The 24368-nt window shown below is 39.8% G+C and overlaps 1 protein-coding gene and 1 non-coding gene across 2 annotated transcripts; one reads left to right on the forward strand and one right to left on the reverse strand.

Moving 5' to 3' along the window:
- The first annotated feature begins 31 nt into the window (after positions 1 to 31).
- Positions 32 to 106, forward strand: TRNAA-AGC (transfer RNA alanine (anticodon AGC)). The gene has a single exon. It is a non-coding gene; the product is annotated as a tRNA-Ala (tRNA).
- A 2132-nt stretch (positions 107 to 2238) lies between these two features.
- On the reverse strand, positions 2239 to 24285 carry ERP27 (endoplasmic reticulum protein 27). Its single transcript, XM_060024334.1, has 7 exons — positions 23271 to 24285; positions 22807 to 22904; positions 20950 to 21087; positions 8987 to 9103; positions 5244 to 5369; positions 3911 to 4108; positions 2239 to 2930 (listed from the first exon to the last, which is right to left on the reverse strand). The coding sequence occupies exons 1-7, from the start codon at positions 23362 to 23364 to the stop codon at positions 2883 to 2885; spliced, it is 819 nt and encodes a 272-aa protein (XP_059880317.1). The 5' UTR covers positions 23365 to 24285; the 3' UTR covers positions 2239 to 2882.
- Between the last annotated feature and the right edge of the window lie 83 nt (positions 24286 to 24368).

A 24368-nucleotide genomic window follows, 5' to 3' on the forward strand; every position in this document is an offset into this window, starting at 1 on the left:
AGCCTACATTCAAAAAAATTATTTCAAAGAAGGAGGGGGTGTAGCTCAGTGGTAGAGCACATGCTTAGCATACATGAGGCCATGGGTTCGACTCCCAGCCCCTCCATGTTTGATTGATTAACAAAAACACAAAACTTTAAAAGTTGTTTCAACTACTACTCCTGAAGGAAGACTTTCCTTTGCCATAAGTTCTGACAATTGGAGAAATGACCATTACCCAGAGAAGACAGGGTAGCATTAAACCAAAAAATAAAAGTAATGAAAAACTTACTTAATATGTATTATCACTCTGGGATTTCAAAAACTCCTATGAATTATTATTGTATTATCTTCAGTGAACTGAAGTTCTAAGATAGAAAGTGTTTTTTCCAAGGTCACAAAGCCACAGGCACAGAAGAGGTGAGACTCAAATACAAACTTTCCTGGCATTGCTCTGACTCATGCCCTCCTCCCACTCCTGCCTTCTGCTGTAGTCTTCCAAACCTTCTAATAGATTTTAAAAGGTTCTATTGTATAACATCACCACTTCCTTCATCCTCTAAGGGAAAAAGTATGGCAGTCTTGCCAGCTAGGACCAATAAATGACTCCACAATGAAAAATAGCTGTGATATATCTAGATATTTCAACAATAATATGGCCTTGGGAAAATGAATCTAGAGTCTTAGGAAGATATTACTCAAAGACAGAGAAGATCTAAAGATGACAGAAGTTTATAATACTAAGTGTGATCTTTAGTGAATGAATGAGAACCTTTATAAATCTCTTCTTTTGAAGAAGTTCTTTTGAAACTTCTTTTGAAAGAAGTTCCATTCTTTGGTCATAACTCCTGTACAAAGAACAAGATTGACTGTGAAGAAGACAGACAGAAATATCTTTCAGTTCTGGAGAAACATAAACTGAGAAGGAATAATTAAATTAAATACCATAAAGAGAAAAAGGCACATACAAAGTACTATGTATAGTAAAATCACTATTTGAAGGTAATCAAGCAGAAAAATGCACCGTAAAAATGTAAGACCTATGGTCAGTGGTGACCATAGTTATTAGGGGGAAGACTTCAAGTAAAATATTTGAAAAATTAACTCAATATTGAATAAAATATAGCTCATGGGAATTTATGTTTTAGCGTTTATCAAATTCCTACGATAGTCTGGAATCCCATTATTTTAAGCAAAGAAAGAGGGAACTTTGAAAAAGAGGGAAGAGAGAAAATAATAAAGTCAATCAAATGACTTGGAAATGTTTTAAAAAGGTGAAAAGTTTGGATTATGAGTATGGAGGAAAGAAGATTAGATAAGAGGGCTTAAGACCAACCAGCAAGGAGTTAAAGGTACCATTTAGTGATGGTGATCGGCAGCTGTTAAGAATTTCCACTCAGTACAGGTAAGAAGAAACGAGCTTGTGTGGCCACTGGACCTCAGCTGGATATCAGGAAGAATTTCCTGACTGTAAATGTCAAGAGTTCTGGTTTGCAGTATCCAAGGGAGGCTTCTGGGATGTGCCTATCCCAGGAATATTTTTCAGCCTTAAGCAGGAGACTGTTTGGGTGGTTTTCAGTAGACCTGTGGACGGATGGGATGGGCTTCTCAGAATCTACTGGTCTCGTGTTGCCGAGGGGTGTACCATACACAGTTGCTTTCACAGAGTCCATGCCAGCAGCTGACTCCCAGCTCAGTGGCCATGGAGATTCCCCCCCAGGAAGGAACAACTAAGTCTTTCAGTCTCTGTTCCCCACTTGGACCAGTCCTTAGGTATACACTGTAGTTTTTCAGCTCTTCAGCACTTAGGTACTTTGCTTTGGAGCCAAGGGCCTCCTGGGAACAATGTCTCATCTGTGTGTTCACAGTAGCAGCCTGTGGGCCAGAGACACTCAGCCAAACTCTCCCTCCATTCCACAAGGGCTGGATTGCACACTTCACCTGCAATAATCCACGTTTAGCCAGCCCCAGCTCGCCCCTGGGGCCAAGCTCCCCGCTCCTACCCCTTCTCCAACCTTTTACCTAATTTGATTCCCATAGCTCCTCTGCCACATTTATACCAATCCTCATGCAAGATGGTCTCTACCAGCTCCCATCCCACCCACAGTGAACGATAACACATTAGTGGCTCACGACCTGACTCTAACAGTAGATACAAAAGGGGGAGGTCCATTCTGCTGAGTTGGGTGGCGGGATATTTATAAGGGATTTGGTCTGCAAAGAGATGCCAGTCTTTTCCTATAACATGATGGCCTTTTATTTATCATGCAACTGTTGATTTATAGGGGGAGTTAGGAACTTGAAACAAGCATAGAGTTTTTACACGGTCTGTTTCTGCTGAGTTCAGAGACTTGGAAATATCATTTGACTTCTGGCAAAAAGACAATTTCAGAAAGGCATTTAAAACCATCTTTTTGTCCTTGACCCTGAGTCAGAGAGGGACATGGGCTTATGAGGAAAGCAGAGTTTCAACCCTCAGGCAACCCTACAAGATGTTGTGTGTAAGTCGCGTGCTGTATACGAATTCAGTATCAAAAGATACACTGGAACAATCTCCCTCTGGGAATGCTGTCACTTCACAGCAGTAGCGCAGTGTTTCTCATAACGCCTGCATCCAGTGGTACGTATGACAGTGCATGGGCCTACTCAGTATGAATGCAGAAGAGAAAATCGGAAGGGTAAAATTTAAAAGAAAGGGAAAGTAGAGTCAATGAGACTTTAAGGAACAAACTGGAGCTGTGGGTGCACGCGCGCGCACGTGTGTGTTTGTGTGTGTGTGTTTGTGCATGTATGTGTATGTGTAAAGTCTGGTGATCCTGTTTACTGTCTCTGAGGTTTGGGTCACCCCTTTTTCTTCGGCATCAAGTAGTTACTTTGTCCTACGCAGAAGAAGCAGGGAGAAATCAGAGTTCCATCTTTGACATCTTTTCTTCTGATTCATGATTTTCTCTCTGAAAAACACCATGAGACTGATATTCAGATTTGGAGTCCACTCTTGTTTTTGAACTCTGAGATTAGAAAATTGAGCTATTTAATTCCTCCTGAAAGTCCTCAATCCATCTTCAATTTTTATCTCATGAATCCTCCTATGGAATTTACTTGTTTCCCGTTGATGTTGTACACAGAATGGTAAAATCCAAAATTCAGCTCCTTTGAATATGCAAGACCTTTCCAAAACTGTTTTTGGAGTTCTGTTCCCATGACTACATCTCAAAAAGCATCCCAACTCTGACCACCGTATCCTCCTATCCCTTTGCTCTTTTCTTTTTTTACAGTGATACCATTTTTTCGCCTTTAATATTAATAAAGATCAGAAAGCTTGAGAACACATTGTGTGGACAAAGTTTGGGTAAAACAGACTTTTGTTTATATTATTGGGGATAAAAATAATCCAAAAAGCATCCCAACTCTGACCACCGTATCCTCCTATCCCTTTGCTCTTTTCTTTTTTTACAGTGATACCATTTTTTCGCCTTTAATATTAATAAAGATCAGAAAGCTTGAGAACACATTGTGTGGACAAAGTTTGGGTAAAACAGACTTTTGTTTATATTATTGGGGGATGAGAAACAGCTGGAAAAAACCTGGAAACAATCTAATCAATAAGAGAATAGTTAAATAAATCATGGTCCATCAATACATTAAAATTCTGTGTAGTTGGTTAATAAACTATAAGAAAGCTTTTCACATATAAAGTGATACTTCATGTTAAGTAAAAGAGTCAAGCTGTACAATGATATACAATAGTGTATAATACTCTATCAATTATGCAAAAGAAGAGGCTGAGTGCATGTATTTATACACACATTTCCTATCCCTTTACTCTTAATCAAATCCAGTGGAGGTCAAAGAATTTTTATTCAACAGGAAATTAAAGGGACCAAGAGGGGAGACAAACCTCAACTTGCTTTACCTGTAGTCTCACACTTACCAACCTCTTCGCTTTCAGGAATCCATCACAAAAGTTTTGCACGTGCTCTACTGAGACTTCCGTTATGGGCAGTGTATCCCACACATCGTCCAGAGTCTGGTAAATTGCCAATGCAGGCAGCTGAGGCTCCTTTAGTTTGAAAAATGATATCACCTTCCCATTTTTCTTCACACCACTGTCCACCAGAATAAAAAGAATCTGCAGTTGGAGAAGTTTGGAAAAGAAAGATCTCTCTGAGGCTCTGGGGAGGAAGAGGCACCTTGTGATTGTTGGAGTTTACACTGATGGAATTTAGGGTCTGTGCCACACAGTTTAAATCTTCATTGAGTTAAAATGAATTTCTTCTTATTTTGCATTGTTTTGGTTTTTTATCCCTTTGATTGGGTTTATTTAATTTTAAGACCGTAGAACTGGAAGAGACTCTAGGGGTTAGCTAAGGGAGAAAGTATGGCCTATTGGCTAAATGTGGAGAATTCTTTTTAAATGTTACCTGTAATACTTTCCAGCTGTGTGACTTTGGGTACATTACTTAGCTTCCCTGAGATTAGGTGTTCTCTTTGGAAAAATGGGCTTTTGTTGGGGGAGATTGAATGAGAGAATGGATTTAATATTTCTAGTACAGTTTTAAGCGTATAGTAAGTGCTTGAAAACTGTTAACTATTTTGTATTATTAAATCAAACCTTCTGTCCAAAGTGGAAATCTTCTTGATAATAGCCTAGAGAGTTATTTACGTTTAGTAACACTGAAAACTTCCAGTGCTAGGGAAACCAGAAAACCAGAAAGTCAGCTTGTTTTATTACCAGACAGCCCTTGTCATCGAGGCCTCTAATTCAATGCAGTAGCCTTGAAGTGGTTGAAGTTTTACTATTTCAGTAACATAAGCAGAACTGCACAAAGTAGGGAAGGGAAAGAAATAAGTATTTATTGGACATCCAGTGGGCACTAGATACCTGACAGGTGTTTTAGATGAGAAATAAGTCCTGAGGTCTAAAACTTCAGAGTTTATAGCAAGGAGTAAATAAATCGTGACTAAAAGGTGATTTTAATTTTCAGTTTCTTTGGGTCTCTATTTTCTCTGCACCCATCAAGGCATTAAAAAAAAGAAATAGACTTACTGCTAATGGAAGATATGATTAAATACATCTTTAAGAGTATAAAATACATCTTAAGTTTTAAATCAGAGTAATGGGATTTATTATGCCCCAGTTCTCACTTTGTTATCTCTTAACCTGATGTATTTTCCTCATTTGTCTCACTTCCCTGGTCCCATCACCCTTTTTCTAGTGTCTTGTTGCTGAGTATTCAAAAAGGTATTTCCTAGTCCAGACTTACCTTCCCCTGGAAGAGCTTAGCTGCTTCCTGGTATCTGTGCAAGCTTTCTTCATATTCTGGGGAGGCCTTGTTCATCATCAGTAGAAGATGAATTGGAATCATACTATTAAATAGGCCAATTACAGTCTGGGAAATTGAAATGTATTGAAGTAGAATGAAAGTGAAAAGGAGGGAAAAAAAAACATTAGTGACAACCGGTGAATAGGTACACTAGAACATAAATGAGAGCTGTCCATCCATGACATCAGGGGCAACTCCTCCAAGATGGTGCTGAGTCAGTCTCAACCTCTGGTTTTCATGCAACTGTGTAGTTTTCTCCTCCCCATACTGAATAGGGCTGAGCTGAGTAACCAAAGGGATGTTGCAGTAATGCTGGAGTGTGACCTCCAGGGTTAGGTCATAGAAGACACAGTGGCTTCTGCCTTGTTCTCACTCATATCACTTACTCTCTTATGCTGGTCACTCAAGCAGTCTTATGAAGAGATTCGCATGGCAAGGAGCTAAGGCCTCCTGCCAACAGCCAGCACTGACTTGCCTGTGATTGAGCCATCTTGGAAGCAAACTCTTCAGCCCCAGTCAACCCTTCCCATGACTGCCTCCCTGACCAAGGGCTGCCACTTCACATGAGCCCCCAGATTCGCAGCACCTAACCCTAGCCACTCCCAAACGGTGGACCCACAGAAACTGTGCGAGACAGTCCATTTTTTTTCTGTTCTAAGTTGTTAAATTTTGGAGTAAGCTGTTATGCATCAATAGGTAACAAATACACCATGGAACATTTTAGTCACCTTTTAAACGCCTTTTCATGTTGCGAGAGGAGCCAGATGCACTTAAAATGTGGACTTTGCATGTCAGTAGTGTATACTTTTGAGTGCTTATGATGTGCTGGGCACTGTTTTCAGGTCTTTACGTGTAATAACTAATTTAATCCTCAAAGTCCCAGTTTTATAAAAGAAGAAATTGAGGCCCAAGATCTCCTAAAGTCCTGAAAGTGTTGAACTGCGATTCGCAGCAAGCAGTGTGGCTTCAGAGTCCGTGGTCTTAATCAGCGGGATGTACCGCCTCATACACAGCTGATGGCAAATCCTCAACAAAACCAATTCAGCCCTCAGCATGGTTGAATCAGAGCACCTCAGGTCAGCCATAAGATAAGCTCTTCAGGAGACCAGAAGCATTGGCCCTTTTTTGCTGATTAGAGATGGTCATTCCCCAGGAAGTTGTCGGTGATGGAGGGGAGGGGACAGCTGTGAACCAGAGGGAGGAGAGAAGACAGAGTGTAAAACTCTGGCACTGGTTCCCTTCATTTCCCTTTCCTGAAATAGTGCTGCAACTGTCGCTATTTTAAACAAAATCCCATTCCTTTTCACCCCTCCCTTCTAAATACAGAAAGCACTGCTGTAAAACAAGCATGTGCACAAGAAGAGAGAGTATGGTGTGTTAAGGAATCTTTGGGCAGAGTCCCAGGGTGGTGGGAGGGGGAGCAACTAGGTAGGATCCTTCCAGAAGCTACACACTCCTCTGTAGAGATTCTTTTTTCAGCTCTACTGGCCAACATGTAGGTAAGGAGAGTCCAGTGAGTTCTTTCCCAAAACTTTCCCCCTGGAGTTTCAAACCAGGTCTTACATTTTAAGTTTGGGAGATTGGATGCTAAATAATTGTCTCTTGTTCTACTAGATCCTGCTACTTAAATTTAGAGCATGCATCTACTCTCCTAGAGTGCAGATGGAGAAGAAAGCTTGAGAAGAGTCAAAAAATCAAAGCTGAGGAGTCAAATGATATAGTTGTCTTAGCAGAAGGGATTGAACACAGCAGAAGTGATTAGTTTAATTCTAATAGATTAAACAGCTGGATTTTCACCTTGAAGCCAAGGATTGAGTGTGTGCCTTAAAAGTGCACAGGAGGCCAACTACATGGCTATGAATTTCTGCCCAGTTGCTACTGATACAAACCTCTGTACCAGCAACAGATGAGAAACAACTATAGTAGTGTGGGCAGGTCACCCATTGAGAAAAACTACTTTTCGGAAATGTAAAAGTCACAATAAAAATTGAACTTGCTTCTCTAAAGAAATTCTTTCCTAATTTCTTCTTGATGTGATTTGCTGTCACTACTAATATGGAACTTAACAAATGTCATTGTTCTTTAAGATGAGAGATGGACCAGGCATCAGAGCTCAGGAAGGCTAGTCCTTGCGTCTGCCCTCGTTCGCCTGCAGAACTCCAGGACCCTGGACCATAAGCTCAGGGACTGGAAGATCATCTTTCCTGGTCCCACATGCACTCCTGGCAGCTTTATAGACACAATGACCAGAATGATGATGATCTAGGAGAAAAATGCCTTTTCAATTATTGCTGCCAACACCCCTGCGGTGCATGTGTTTGGAATCTTACCAGAAGTGGAAATGGAGTCACCATTCCATGGAGAAAAACATGGTGTGAGAGGTGGACAGGAATTCAGTCAACAGGAAAAGGGGTGTTTTCTGTTGAAGGCTATGTGCAGTAATGGAAAAACCACAGGACCCAGTCAGACAGACCAGTCATAAAAAAATCAGGGACGAGTGGATAGGCTGTCACTGAAGCTCATATGGCCTTGAGGACGTTACTTCACTTTTCTGAACTCCCATTTCCTCTCCAGTAGAATAGAAATAGACAATATGAGCTAATGCATCATCAGTTAAATTTTCTGCCTTAAAAGATGCCTTTTCCACTTACTGTGTAATCTTGAATGTTGTTTGGAACTCGAGAGTTCTCTATAAAATGGACATAATAATTTCCTCTCTTCTACCTCAAAGAATCTCTGTGAGTATTAAATGAGAAAATGGTGTGAAAGGGCTTTGTAAGTTCTAAAAAGCATGACATGCATATAAAGTACTCTTACTAGAGAGCGCATAGCATTTCTGAGCTGATGTAGATCACTGGAAGTCAACACTCCATCAGTCTACGATTTACGTTCAGGAAGGCAAAAGGCAGGACATGCAAGGTAATTCTATAAGCTGTAGAGTGTTAGAAGGCCAGCAGGACAGGTGGACCAGCAGCTTCACCCAGGTTTCAGGCAGCATGCAACACCCAAGGAAGACAAACCCAGAAAGAAACCTGAGACCCCTTGAGGGTCTAGGCCAGACCAGGAAATGTTAGTTACTAGTCCACAAGGAGATAGGCACAGAAAATGGGAATAGGTGTATAAAAACTTTAAAAAAATTTTACATTGTTGCGACATCCAAATACATGATCGGTGGGCTTTGTTTTTCAACATTTCATTGGTCTATTAATTTACTTTTATTGTAATTTACAAAAGTATTGGTCACCAATGCTTTAGGAAAACAAAATGGACCTTCAGCGTTTTTGCAGTTGTGGCGAGCTCACAATCTTGTTGCCTTCACTGAACTCTCTCAGGCAACCAAACTCAGAAGTTTCGAAGTAGTCACCTCAGCCCTGCACTCTCTCTTTCTTACTAGTCATGTGACGTCATTTAACTTTTCTGTTTCTTTCTTTGTTGGGTAGGGACAAGTCTATCAATCTTAAGGGTTGTAGAGGGATGGCAACATAAACAACTAGGTGTTCAATTAATGGTGGTTTATATATATATATATATATATATATATATATATATATATATATTTTGTGTGTGGTTAATATTATTATTGGTCAAAAGATCAGGACTCCTGGAGGAAAGGATTTCTGCTATGAAGGCAAGTACCCTCCCTGACATAGGGACTTAAGGGTCTGCGGACAGGGGCTATTTACCGTAGGGTTATACTCTGTCACCAAGTGGAGGTTGTTCCTCTGAATGAAATGGCTTAACTTGGTAGCATCCATGCTTTCAATGTCTTCACTCTTTAAATCCAGTTGTTTGTTATCCACCTGGGTCACACAAAAAGGATAAAATTGTCACTGTCTTCATTTATCAGTAAATGTTTCTAGACTATTTACCACATGTCAGGCACTAACTAAAGCTCTAAAGACAGAAAGGTAAATAGGAAATGTTCCCTGCCCTCTAGGAACACACTGTCCTGTGGGACACAGAGAAGTAAACAGAAACATCACACAGAATGCGGCTAGTGTCATCGCAGACCCATTTGTCACCTAAGGAAGAGCAGAAAAACTCCCAGGAAGAGGCAGCTCCTGAAGAATGGCTAAGACTTGTTCAGATGAATGAGGATGGGGGTGGGATTTTAAATAAAGAACAGCATTTGCCAAAGGCAAAATGATGCGAGATGCCCATTCTAAAAGCTGCAGTTGGTTTAGCTTGACTCTAGCAGTAGATGTTAAGTGCGGGTAGAAGAGAGACATAGACAGTGGGGTAGGCAGGGTAAATTCCCAAAGAGCCTTGAAGTCAAGGTAAGTAGATTAAACTCTAACCTGAGGGCAAGAGGAGACACTTACAGGATCAGATTTATGTTTTATTTATGTACCCTTCGAATGTGAAATAAAGCACACATATAGAGAAAACCACAAAACAGAAAATGTAAACCTCAGTAAATGATCACAGAGCAAACAACTGTGGAACCACCACTCAGGGAAAGAAATAGAACATTGCCAGAATGCCTGAAGCCCTCTGTGATCCCTTCTAATCAATAATCCATTAGTTTTCTGCCAAAGGGACCATTATCCTGACTTATGATGACCTTCTTCATCCTTTCCTTTATAGCTTTACTGCTTAAAAATGCATCTCTTAATGTTATAGTTTAGTTTCATCTTTTTAAAAACATTATGTAAGTGGAAACAAACTATTTTTTGTATGTGTATCTCAATTCTTTTGCTTAAAATTTTGTTTATAAGAGCCATCCATGTTATTGCATTTAGCTATAGTTTGTTCATTTTCCTTGCTCTATAATATCTGATTGTATAAATATGCAAAGCATTTATTCATTTTACTACTGATGAAAATTTAGACTGTTTTCAGCTTCTGGTTATTAAAATAAGGCTGCAATGAACACTCTTGTTCATTTCTCTTGGTACTCATGTCTCTATATCTGTTGGGCATGTATCTAGGATTAGGATTTGACTGTAGGATATGTGCATTTTTTTTGTTTTTATGTTTTTTGTTTTTTTGTTTTTTGTTTTGCGGCATGTGGGCCTCTCACCACCGCGGCCTCTCCCGTTGCAGAGCACAGGCTCCGGACGCGCAGGCCCAGCGGCCATGGCCCACGGGCCCAGCCGCTCCGCGACTTGCAGGATCCCCCCGGACCAGGGCACGAACCCGTGTCCCCTACATCAGCAGGCGGACTCCCAACCACCGCGCCACCAGGGACGCCCGGATATGTGTATTTTTGCCATGTATTTTGATGTGTGTTTGGGAGACAATGTCAAAGTTATTTTCTAAAATGGACAATAATGTACATTTGCATTTGTACTGTTGGAAATGTCCCATTGTTCCACATCCTTGCCAACACTTGGCATTATCCACCTTTCTAATTTTATTCATTTTGGTGAATATCTGGTAGTATCTCACTGTGGTTTCACTTGTATTTCTCTGATTAACTAGTTGTATATCCATTTCTTTGAAGTCTGTGTTCAAGTCACTTGCCTATTTTTCTGTTGAGTTGATCCTTTCTTTGCTGATTTGAAGATGTTTTATATATTCTGGATATGAACCCTTTGTGGTTTTATACTATATATCTTTTCTCACTGGGGACTTCCCTTTTAATGGTGACTGCATATGAACAGAAGGTGATTTCAATGTAGTCAAGTTATCAACCTTTTCCTATAACTCGTGTGTGTTTTTGTTTTGTTTTGTTTAAAGTGCTTTGACTACACCAAAGTTTTGAATATATTCTCTTATTTTATCTCCTAGAAACATTATTATTTTGTCGTTCACAATGGATCTAAAATCTACCTGGGACTCATTTTTTCTTCCTTCTTAAAATGATGCTTAGATTCTGATTTTTAGCATTACTCTTCTCTAAAATACATGTTAAAAGCTCCATATTTCCCGTTATAAGGCTATGGATGCCTTCTACATTCATAAACTTTGTATGTATGTTTTATTATCATTCAATTCAAAATGTTTTCTAATTTCTGTTCTTATTTCTTCTCTAACCTATTGGTTATTTAGAAGTGTATTTTTTAATTTCAAAATGTAAGATTTTGGGGTTATATGCTTGTTTTTGATTTCCAGCTTAATTTCTACATTTTATTTTTATTATTTGTCAACTTCTGTATATGTGATATGTGTCCTTAAAATTATGCATATATTATAGTTTTTGAATACAGTATTCTGCATATGCTCATCAGGACACTTAGTTAATTTATAATTCAAATTATATATATATATATATATTTTTTTTTTTTTTGACTAGCTTATTCTCTCAATAGGGGAGTGTCAAAATCTCCCAGTATGATTGTGGATTTAACCATTTTTTCTTACAATTCTGTCAGTTTCTTCTTATATATTCTCAAGTCATGTATGCAGATTTAGAATTGGTAAATCTTCTGGGCAAATTAAAATTGTTGTCTTTATGAAGTGTCCTTCTTTATCCCTAGGGATGCTCATTGCATAAAAGACTACTTTGTTCATACTAATATACTTATACCAGCATTCTTTTAGAAGTGTTTACATGGCATATCTCCATCCTTTTACTTTCAACCTATCTTTATACTTTACATATGTCCCTATTTTTTAAAACATTGTATCTCTTGTAGAAAGCACATAGTTTTATTTTTAAATCCAGTCTGATAATCTTTGCCTTTTAATTGGATTATTTTTATATAATGTAGTTACTAATATATTTAATTAAATATGCATTTTTCCATTGGTTCTGCCTGTTCCAAATCTCATTTTCCTTCATTTTTGGCTTACTTTGAATCCATTGAGCACTTTTTATTATGCCTTCTTTCTCTTTTTTGACTCAGAAGTTACACACGCTATAATTATTCTCCTAAGGATCACCAGCATGCGTTACAACATGCATACTTTACTTATCAGAATCTAATATTAGCTGGCAATTCTACCTTCTTCTTCGATAATGCAGACATTAGAACACTCGAATACACTTTACTTCCTTCCAAATCAGTCCATGGCCCACACTCAAGACCTACAGGCCATTATTGTTCTGTGTGTTAATTCTAAATCTCACAAGACATTATTATTATTGTTATATAATCAATATACATTTACACTTATGCATACATTTACATTTTAGTTTCTCTTCATTTCTTCCTGCATTTTTGAGCTTCTATCTGGGAATTTTTTCCCTCTGCCCAGAGAACACATTTAGTATTCCCTTTAGAATGAGTTAGATCTGTTGGGTGACATATTCTTTCAGTTTGATTGTTTAAAATATGCTTATTTCACCTTTATCTTTGAAGGTTATTTTTGCTGGGGGTAGCATTCTTTGTTGAGAGTTATTTTCTTTCAGTTTTTGAAAGATATAATTATTTGTATTCTGCATTCCATTCTTTCTATTGAGAAGTCATCTGAGAATCTTAGTATTACCCTTTGAGCTTACTTTGAAGGTAATCTTTTTTGTCTGATTTAAGATTTTTCTCTTTTTCTTTGACTTTCTGTTATTATACTATGGCATGGCTACGGGTAAATTATATAGATGATACATATATATAATTATATATGTGTGCAGGTGTATGTAATGTGTGTGTGTATATATATATGTGTGTGTATGTCTCTGTGTGTGTATTTATATATTCATATATGATCAGGGGCTGAGGTGACTCGAATCTGTGCTGCAGCTCTTGGGAGGGTTGATCTACTTATGGTTCATCTTTGATTTTAGGGTATTTTTCTTTAGGGTCCAAAGTAGAGCAAAGGATGTCTTACTAGTTTTACCTCCTACTTCCCCGTGTGGTCCCTGAACTCCAACATTTAATTTTCTGGCTCCTTGAATATTGCAAAAATGCTAATAAACCTCTCAGCCTCTCTGCTGCTCCTTCTAGAACTGGCTATGTCCCCCAGATGAAAAGCAGTCCAAATACAGGGTTCACCTTTTTGGGCTTCCATTTTATTTTAGATCTTAGCCTAGACATTCCCCCTTCTCTTGCTGGTTCTCCAAGGTCTTTCTTTAAAATATTTTTTTTTTGCTCAGCTTTTTCAAAAAAATTATCCTTAGTGGAAGGGATTGTCTAGTTACCTGGTCTGCTCTCCCAGATTTGCATTTTAGAGCTGCCTTTCCATGATACTCAGGTATGTTGAAAGATAGGATGTCATATTGCCAAACATTGTTCCCAGAAGTTTCCCATTCCCCTCTCCCATCTCCTCATGCCCATAGAGACAGAAGATAAAGCTTCCATCACCCATAGCAACTATGCCTACAGATAAAACTGTCAGGGCCAGATCCTGAACAATTCTGCTTCCTGAAATAGTCTGGGTCACTTTTGAGATCTTTGGGCCACCAACACTTGAACACTCCTTAACTCTTACCCTTTATCTGCTATCTTATATCGGTCCTACCCCATCAGATCTTGCCCTGGATCAGAGCCATCTTCTATTTTTCTCTTCTTTTCTTCCAGGTGGTCTCTCACTAGGTATAGTTAAAAGCAATATGAACCTCCAAGAAACCCAATGCACTCTTTATGGTTAATTTGATTAATTCTGAGTCTGTTTAGTCATATCTGGGTTTTTCTCTTATAATCCATTTGTGTTCAATTATTTGTTGAGTGCCTGCTGTGTATTAGGTACTGAGGCCCAGAAGTGCTGACCTCAGTCAGATGGCAATTTAATCACTTTATTTCACGGTTGTTTTTCCCAACCCAAACTTATGAAATACATAATGCCGAGGTACAGAAAATGTTTGTCTTTCAAAAAAAGAATTTTGAAAAAAATTCAACGAAACCACAGGATGTTTTAAAAGGTGAACTATTTTGCATATTTAATTGTTTTAAAATTCACACAGTTTGAGTAGAAAGCTTGGGGCAGAAATATAAAAGCAGGAGAAAAAAGTCTTCCTAGGTGGAGTCCTTGCCCACCCTTCTCCCATCCCTCTCCTCTGGTCGATAGAGAAGGAAGTGAACACAAAGGATCTTAAAAGCTGCTTAAGGCCTGCTTTGCCACCTGGCATGTCTCCTTCCTAAGGCTTTGCTAATTGTTCAACCATCAAAATCATCATTATAATCACAACCAGTGTCCTTTTAATCTTTAATATGTTTAAATACTTCCTGATTATTTTTCTGGAAACTTGCAGGCCTGGTGTCTAAGCTCAGGGGACAGAGCTGTGGTCTGAGCCAGGAGTTCCTCCCTTTCTGCTCCCTTTTCCAGGCAAACCCTCACATTTCCCAGAACAAGACGAACAGGAAACTCCAGCTCCTCCAGGTGTTTCTGGACTTAAGGCATGTTGTATACTGGAAGCACCGTGGTTAAGCGGTGATAACTTTCTCTAAGAAGCAAAGAGCTTCAATAAAAACCACCCTCCTGAAGCCTTTCCAGTTGGTTGGGCTTCTTTGAACGAAACATACCCGATTATTTCTCTATTTCTTAAACCAAAAAACTCTGGAACGTTCATGTGTAGGGTTCCTGGAAACAACATTTGAAAGGAATTCTTTCTTCTGTAAAGGGAATTTATTTGCCTAATGCCCTGGAAAGAAAAACCCAACCCTGGAACCAAGAGTGGGGGAAGAATTTTTATATATTTTTCCAGTTTTTGGAAAGAATTTTCCTTGAAAAATCATATTATTTTTCTCCCCAAGGAAAGAGGCACCAGAATAAAAACAGTAAACAGTAAACCAGAAGGCTTGTCACCTTACAATATAATTTGAGTTTCCCCAAGAGAATCAGATGTGGATTATTTTATGTTTCAGACACTGTGTGCTACCAATGGATTTCATCACCCCTTTTCTGTTTATTAGTATTCCAGCAATATTCCTTTGAATTTCGCTCAATTTCCGTAATTAACAACCCAACAGTTCATAAAACATATTAAAGTTGTCTTAGTTTACACCAGTTACAATATTAAATATCTGGACTATCACGGAGAAATCATTTGTTTAACAAATGCCCTCATGTCTCTGGGTTTTTTTTTTAACATCTTTATTGGAGTATAATTGCTTTACAATGGTGTGTTAGTTTCTGCTCTACAACAAAATGAATCAGTTATACATATACATATATCCCCATACCTCGTCCCTCTTGCGTCTCCCTCCCTCCCACCCTCCCTATCCCACCCCTCTAGGTTGTCACAAAGCACCGAGCTGATCTCCCTGTATTATGCGGCTGCTTCTCTGGGTTGCTTTTATAAGTTGCTTAGCTTACCATATACTTGGTAAATATATACTTCAGAAAAAATATTTAAAAATTTGATGTATCTTAGTTCTTGTCTTTCTTATCAGTTTATTTTTATTCACTGGTTTCTTCTGATTCTCTGCTTGGAAAGGTACATTTCTTATAATAGGTTTCCAAGGAATAATTGTGAAAGGCATGAAAGGATGCCTCTACTGTGTTTCCATCACTATCCCATTGGGTCAAAGTTAGGCTAATTATATCTCTTTTTTGGCATGTGGGATCTTAGCTCCACAACCAGGGATCGAACCTACACCCCCTGCACTGGAAGCACAGAGTCTTAACCACCGGACCACCAGGAAAGTCCCTATATTTCTTAAAATAGAAGTGATTGAGAATACTCAAAATGAGGTAAACATTCAAATAATATTTGAAATTCCAGTTTAGGACAGGCTCATGGTTTATTCAACATGGGATTACATCTCTGTTGGGGCAACATTAAGAGTACTGTTGAGAGTGGTGAGAGTTGCTATCACTCTCACAAAAGACAAACTCTGTCCTCACACAGACAGGTTGTCATACAAAACTTACTATTGCTCCATTTTACATTTTTCCCAATCGCATGTATATAGTTGGCCTGCACTGTTTTTGCAGGTGATGCGTTCCATAAATATAGCATTTGCCAGTCTCTCATCTCTCCAACATAGCTGTCAACTCATATTCCCACTTATTTCAGCTTATTTCAAAACATGTTCCTACAATGGAAATTTACTGTAGGGACAAATTCTGAAATTTCTTTGCCAAAATATGCCATGCCTAGATTAGCTCTTCAGAAATAATCCTGGGGTTTGATTAAATAGTGCCAGGGAGATAGAGAAATGGTTTAGGAGAAAGTGTGTTTCTTTTCTTCTTTTTTTTTAAAAGTCTTTAGAATGAGGAGCATTAGAGTAAATAGAACCTAGGAGTAAAAACATCGGTTTTCTTTCTCCATTCATCTATCGATGGACACTTAGGTTGCTTCCATGTCCTGGCTATTGTAAATAGAGCTGCAATGAACATTGTGGTACATGACTCTTTTTGAACTACGGTTTTCTCAGGGTATATGCCCAGTAGTGGGATTGCTGGGTCAGATGGTAGTTCTATTTTTAGTTTTTTAAGGAACCTCCATACTGTTCTCCATAGTGGCTGTATCAATTTACATTCCCACTAGCAGTGCAAGAGTGTAACCTTTTCTCCACACCCTCTCCAGCATTTATTGTTTGTAGGTTTTTTGATGATGGCCATCCTGACTGGTGTGAGATGATATCTCATTGTAGTTTTGATTTGCATTTCTCTAATGATTAATGATGTTGAGCATTCTTTCATGTGTTTGTTGGCAATCTGTATATCTTCTTTGGAGAAATGTCTATTTAGGTCTTCTGCCCATTTTTGGATTGGGTTGTTTGTTTTTTTGTTATTGAGCTGCATGTGCTGCTTGTAAATTTTGGAGATTAATCCTTTGTCAGTTGCTTCATTTGCAAATATTTTCTCCCATTCTGAGGGCTGTCTTTTAGTCTTGTTTATGGTTTCCTTTGCTGTGGCACATATATACAGTGGAATATTACTCAGCCATAAAAAGAAATGAAATTGAGTTATTTATAGTGAGGTGGATGGACCTAGAGTCTGTCATACAGAGTGAAGTAAGTCAGAAAGAGAAAAACAAATACCGTATGCTAACACATATATAGGGAACTAAGAAAAAAAAAGAAAAGAAAAGGTCATGAAGAACCTAGGGGCAAGATGGGAATAAAGACACAGACCTACTAGAGCATGGGCTTGAGGATATGGGGAGGGGGAAGGGTAAGCTGTGACAAAGTGAGAGAGTGGCATGGACATATATACACTACCAAACGTAAAATAGATAGCTAGTGGGAAGCAGCCGCATAGCACAGGGAGATCAGCTAGGTGGTTTGTGACCACCTAGAGGGGTGGGATAGTGAGGGTGGGAGGGAGGGAGACGCAAGAGGGAAGAGATATGGGAACATATGTATATGTATAACTGATTCACTTTGTTATAAAGCAGAAACTAACACGCCATTGTAAAGCAATTATACTCCAATAAAGATGTTAAAAAAAAAAAGATGCCTAGTTACTGGGAGAGGATTTGGATTGGAAGAATAAAAATAATAGCTAACCTATCTTAAAAAAAACAACAATACACTTTTATTATCTTCAGTTTTGGAGGTCAGAAATCCAATACGAGTTTCGCTGAACTAAAGTCAAGTTGTTGGTAGACCTCCCAGAAGCTCTAGTGAAGAAAGACATTTTCTTGCCTTTTCCAGCTTCTAGAGACCTTAGCCATTCCTTGGCCCCTTCATCCATCTTCAGAGCCAGCACCATAGATAGCATCTTCTCTCCTCTTGGACCTCCTGTATCCCCCTCATAAGCATTGTTGAGATTACATTGGGCCCACCCAGATAATCCAGGATAATCTCCTCATCTCAGGATTCTTAATCACATCTGCAAAGTCCCTTTTGCCACATAAAGTAACATATTCACAGGTTCCAGGGATTAGAACGTTGAAATACTCATGTTTTCTCTAAAACATTATATGTTAACCAAAAACTAAATCAGATAATAAAAATACTTTTAAGAAATAGAAAAAGAGGGGCTTCCCTGGTGGCGCAGTGGTTGAGAGTCCACCTGCCGATGCAGAGGACACGGGTTCGTGCCCCGGTCCGGGAAGATCCCACATGTCGCGGAGCGGCTGGGCCCGTGAGCCATGGCCGCTGAGCCTGCGCGTCCGGAGCCTGTGCTCCACAAAGGGAGAGGCCACAACAGTGAGAGGCCCGCGTACCACAAAAAAAAAACAAAAAACAAACTACATGTTTAAATATCTTGATTTTGCTCTCTTAAGACATGGGGAATATTGAAGAGTTTTTAGGAAAGACGTGTCATGGTCAAATTTCCATTTTATATCCATCATTGTGATACCAACCTAGAAACTATAAGAAGTAGTAAAGGGAGATCTATTAAGAAGATATTGAAAATGTTTATGCCAAAGATGCTAAGAATCTAAGCAAGGAGTGAAATAGAAAGAGTGGAGGAGAACATAGGCTCAGTAGGGTAGGAGGTATGATTGGCAAAGATTAGATACTGAATGAACACAGCCATTCAGTAAGACAGTGTTTTAGAGGAAAGAACATGATTCAGCAGGCGCAAATGACAAATTCAGTTTTGACACAGTTAAGACTGCTGTGCTTATGAGGATATTCAAACAGTTATATCCAGCAAGCATTTGAATCACAGGAGAGGTCCAGACTAGAGGTAAAACATTCCAAATCCTCAACAAACACACAATCGTCAAACATGAGAAAGAATTATATCACTGAAGGATTACACATTCATTCAGTAATTGATTCCTTCACAGGCATAGGAATTTAAGGCAGTGAAATTTAAGTGAATTTAAGTACAGAGGAATTTAAGGCAGTGAAAATACTGGGATACAGTAATGATAGATTCATGTCATTATATATTTGTCCAAAACCATAGACCATAGGACACCAAGAGTGAACCATGAAGTAAACTATGGAGTTTGGGTGATTATGATGTTTCAGTGTAGTTTCATCAATTGTGACAAATGTACCACCCTGGAGGGGGATGTTGATAATGGGGGAGATCATGTATGTATGCGGCAAGAGATAAGAAGAATCTCTATATCTTTCTCTTAATTTTGCTCTGAACTTAAAACTGCTCCAAGTAAATATTTTTTCAAAAAGTAAAAAAAAAAAAAAATCATTCACATATTCATCTATTCACCAAACATTTATGAGTACCTGCTACATGACAGGCACTTTTAAATGCTCGGTGGTTGAAGTAATGAACAAGACAGTCTTTGGCCCCATGGAGCATGGATTATATAACCTACATTGGGAAGAGCATTGAGTCAGGCAGTAGTATGGGTGGAGGAAGAGAATATCCCAGGGAGACGAAAAGAAGTGGACCAGCAGAAGGAGCCTCCTAGGTCAAGGAAAGAGAAAATATTAAAGAGAAAAGAGAGGCCAACAATGTCAAATATGGCAGAAATGTTCAGTAAAATAAGACTTAAGCAGTATTCATTGGATTTGGAAATATAGAAGCCACCCTGGACTGGATGAAAGCAGTTTTAATGGAGTGGTACATAAACTAGGTAGTTTAAGGGCTTAAAGATAGTTGGAGACACTGAGTAGAGAATACATTTAAAAGACGGTTGGATGAGGAATATGAGATAGATAGGATGGAAGTGAGAGCGGGAAGGACCTTCAGTCCAGAAATCTTGAAACTTTAACTTTTGCTCAGTTTCTCATTTCCAGTGGACTCTGGTCATTTTCACCTTGGTATTCCACCAACAATGTAAACTCAACAACAAAATAAAGCATCAGAAATCCCTATTTCTGTTATGCCCTCACTATTCCTAGGTACCCTGGTTTTCAACCTTGCCTCCTTTCCATAATTTTGATATCTTATCTTTGCAGGACCTGCCTTTTCTTCACTTTCTACTGCTACCTCTTTGCTACAGATCCTTAGTACATGATCTATTTTGTCAGCCTAATAAAAGTTCTCTCTACTCTTGTCTCTTTGCCTAACAGTCCGTCTGACTCATTGCTGCCAAAATAATTTTGCGAACACATTTCTGTTCATATTATTCCCCTGATCTAAAGGCTTGAGGGGCTGCCTAGTGCCAAGCAACTTAAGTGCAAACCCATTAAGCTGGTATTCAAATTTCCTCACAATATGGTTCCAATCAAGCTTCTCTGTCTTTTATTCATTTGCCCAAAACATGTTCCCTGAGATCCAGTCAAGTTGGCCTGATCACTGTTTCCCAAGTTTATTTTTTTTCCCCCATGTTGGCCATGAATTCTCCTCTATTTTGTCCAAATTTTATCTGTTCTTTAATCCCAGTTCAGTTGTCTCCTTCATAATTTATTTTGGTCAGAATTCCTACCCTGCCTTTATCATTTGAACCCTTGTAATATTTTATCCATGGTGATGCTCTTTGTATTATGGATATGTGCATATTATGTTTACAATCTCCACTATATTTGTAAGATCTATGAAAGGGGAGAATATACTCAATGTGTTTTTATTATCATTATCTTGCATAGCACACAGAGTAGTTGTTACCACATGTTTGATGAATGTAAGTGAACTCTCAAAGGTATGAAAATATAAAATTTTAGAGCTCACAATGACCTTACTGATGATATAGTCAAACCCTTTTATTTTATAGATGAAAGAACTGAAGCCAAAAAATGTTCAGTGACCTGCCCAAGTCACATGGCTGGTTGGTGACAAAGCAGTGCTCCAAATCTTATGTCCTGACCCTCAGTCCAGGCTTCTTCCCATTTCATGACAGCATCTGTTTAGGAAGCTTGAGTTGAGCCATCGTCCTTGTCATCACGGTCCCTGACTCAGGCGGCACCATCAGTGTTCAAGACCTAGACTCTTTTCTGGTCTCAGAAGTCTGTACGTCCACAACCCAAGGAAAAACTGGGAGAAGGCTGGAGCTGCCCACCTGACTTACCAGACGAAAGAGGGAAATGGTGTTCCCAGTAACACTGTAGTGGGCCAGAACCTCGGAGGCAGTGCTGATTCCAAATGACACATCTTGGAAATCTTTCACCACACTGTGGAGTACGGACACTGCTGGTACTTCTAAATCCTAAAAACCAGAAGAAAAAACCCCACAGGTTGTTTTTGGAGGAGAGAGACAGAGAAACAGACTAGGCAGTAGAAATGTGTTCATTCATATCAGAAATCATAGTGTCCAGTGAGACAACACTGACCTCTCAAAATGCAGGCTGAATTTGCAGTGACTCTGTTGAATTTTCCAGGCTGGGTGGGTTAATAGGTAACTACAACATTGTGGCTAAGCCGGGGACTCCTGTCTGGCTTTACCATAGAACTTGCAGTTTACTAGTAGCTGAGAGGGGTCTCAAAATCATAGAGACCTGCAGAGTTGGGCTGCTCTGTCATTGATATACCAGAGGGGGCAAATGTTTGGGGAATAATTTGTGGAAGCAAAAAGAAATGCAAAAATCAGAAATAGGTGCTGTCAAAAGGGTCAAAAAAGAAAATAATAAAAATAAGAGAAATTAAAGTGGAAGCTTAGAAGGTTTATTAACAAAGGCTTGTGTAGGAGGTAGAGGAACAGTCCTCTTTCTACTGTGTGTAAGCCATCAAGGTACTGTTCATGGGTTGGTCCAATTCTAGAACCCAGGCCTGCAGGACAGAGCAGGGAAGCCTATTCTGAGTGATGATTCCAGTCCTTCTATAGCAAGCTGGCATTATCTCCCTGCTGTCATGGGACCTTTGTCCTCAGCAGCTCCAGGCAATACTCTAGAGTGAACGTATTTGTCCCTGACACCTTTCTAGCTAGAGAAGGAGATGTGCTAAGAGAAAAGATCATGGTTAGCCTTGCATCTGGGGTCAAGCAGAGGGAGTTGGCACCTTGCTCATCCAAAAAGGTGTGTGGAGTTCATTCGAGGTTATGAACAATTGTTCATCAAGGCTTCCTCTTTTTTTATTCTGCTCCTTAGAATGGAATTGCTCGTGAATCAAACAACGACACCCGGTGGTCATTTAAGTTATTGCACCCAACTCCACTTCCTTGGCACTCCTTCCAGTCTGAGGGTGGCTGTTTTTGTCTACAGTTCAGATCTCTCATCACTGAAAAATTTGCTCCCCGGTCTTCCTACCCGACTTACATCTCATCAAGGCTATTTCCAGCTGTGTACACAGAATAGACAGGGTGATGATGAGTTGGAATTAATGAATGGAAGCAAGACAAGAAGGTCTGCCAGGAGAGAGCAGGGGCTTGATCAGCTGTGAGAATCTCCAGATGTTACCTCCAGACAAATAGAAAAATGCTGGAATGATGCCTTCTCCTTTATGGCTGCTTTTCTTAGCCAGGAGGCCAATCTGGAAGATGGAGGCTAACACCTTCCATATACAAAATGCCATCCTTATTCAACATTTCAGAGCAAAAAAAGAGGAAGAAGCATAGGGGACTACTTATTTGGTAAGAGGTTCTACACTGGAGGCAACTATTGACAAATGCATTGTCTGGATGATAGAAGTTGGGTTACCCTGGCCCCTGCCTCAGAAATTCAGATACTGTCCGAAGCTTCAAAGCATCCACAGATGGGGAGGCCCAGTCGGCAGTCTCAGAACTCTTGAAGCAAGTGCGAGGAAGACATAATTCAGAGACTGGGAATGGCTAGAAATCGAGAGATCTTGATGGACAAGCTAAAAGCAGACTCTGTACCCCTTGGCTGCTAAGGCAGTGTCATCTGGCCAGCAGGTGACTAACGTGGCTCCCTTGAGGTAGAATATTTCTGGTTCTTTGGAGGAACGACAGCGGGGGGGTATCTGGACGAACCTGGAAGAAGCCTATGACAGTCACCTCAGCAGCAGCGACGAATTCCATGGCAGCCTGGACATCTGTGAGCCAGACAGGTTCCCGGGCACCGGGACCATCTAGGCAGAGACAGAGGAGGGTGGGGGGAGAGTGAGAGAGAGACAGAAGGTTTGGGCGTACTGAATAGAGAAGCAGCAGCTCTAAATCATAAGGGCATCTCTACTTTTTCTCTTCATACTAAGGCCAGTGAGATTTAGCAGTTATCATTCCAAGGCTTTATTTATTTATTTTTTACTAACATGGGGAGGGGGGTTCCCACAAGATAGCCTATTTCTGAAGGAGAATGCCAGACTAGGGGAGGCAGATCTTTGTCTAGCATCTCCTGGGAAGTTTCCTAGGTTTGGAGGACATATACCCAGAGCCCTATCATGTTCCCGTCCCTTCTTCCAACAACACTTTCACCCCATGGTGTTCTTTTCTTTTACCTGAGGATTCCTGAACGTCTGCAGCAACTTCCAGGGATAGTTTGTACATGAAGAGACATAACAGATACAGGCGTCTGAACGGCATGGCCCCCATTCTCCTGCTGCTTCTCCAAAAGCCCCGGCCGTGGTGTCTGAGGCTGCCCACTCTTCAGCTGACTGTGGTGTTATTCAAGCTCTGGGAACTTAGCAGCTGGCTCTGGGATGGGGGACCTTCAACTTCTGAGATAAGAGATGGAGTTCAGTGACAGGGCCTCAGAACAAAACCAGCTAGAAGAAAGTCAGGTCAGTTCATTTAAATAAAATATTCTATGCCGGGTATTGACCTATGCACTAGAGATACAATGATAACTGTGACCTGATCACCTCTCCCAGGCTAGATTGTTTATGTGAAAAATGGGCAAATGAACAGATCATTTAAATATAAAATAGAAAATGATTATAAAATTGGGAAACTCACAGGGTGCTAGGACAGGATGAACTAAAGACATTTTAAACACTGGTGGGGTCCAGTGAAGGCTTTCTTCCTGCTGGGGATGCCTAAACAGAGTCCTGGGTAAATAAAATTTTACGAAGCAACGAAGGTGGAAAGGGAGTTTCATGTAAAGAGCCAAAGCACAGAGATGTAAACGTGGTGTGAGAGAGAATTATTAGTAATTTAGTATTACCAGAAAAGGGAATGATAAATCCAGGCAGAAAGGCACGCTGGGACCAGATCGCAGGGGGCTTTATATTCTAAGTGTAGGAGCTTGTCTTATTTCGTAGGTGATGGGAAGCCACTGAAAGACCTTAAGCAGGAGAGAAACAGTGCCTGATGTGGCCCAGGTGCCTGTGGAAATTCGAGAGATTCTCACAGGCAGAGGGATATATAAGTCTCCAGCTTAGTAGAAACTTCTATATGATAATACTATAAAATAAAATAAATTGAGATTTCCTACCATTCCTATCCTGAAAGCTCATTGCCCATCGCACTGGAACAGGGGAACGAGACTGTTCCCAATGATGTAACACCACGTGTACTGTGCTCTGCCCCAGTTCCTCTGAGGAAACTCATGAATGGGAACCATCCGGTTACCATATTTGTTTGAAGGAAGAAAGCAA

Source organism: Delphinus delphis, chromosome 11 (assembly GCF_949987515.2).
Source record: "Delphinus delphis chromosome 11, mDelDel1.2, whole genome shotgun sequence".
Lineage (NCBI taxonomy): Eukaryota > Metazoa > Chordata > Mammalia > Artiodactyla > Delphinidae > Delphinus > Delphinus delphis.

Excerpts from the sequence above, each read along its gene's own strand:
- ERP27 (XM_060024334.1), bottom strand. The coding sequence starts at position 23,364 with ATGGGGGCCATGCCGTTCAGACGCCTGTATCTGTTATGTCTCTTCATG. Across the intron at positions 22,905-23,270 it reads AGACGTTCAGGAATCCTCAG|ATGGTCCCGGTGCCCGGGAA; the intron begins GTAAAAGAAAAG and ends GTCTCTGCCTAG. Across the intron at positions 4,109-5,243 it reads CTAAGCTCTTCCAGGGGAAG|ATTCTTTTTATTCTGGTGGA; the intron begins GTAAGTCTGGAC and ends CTCCAACTGCAG.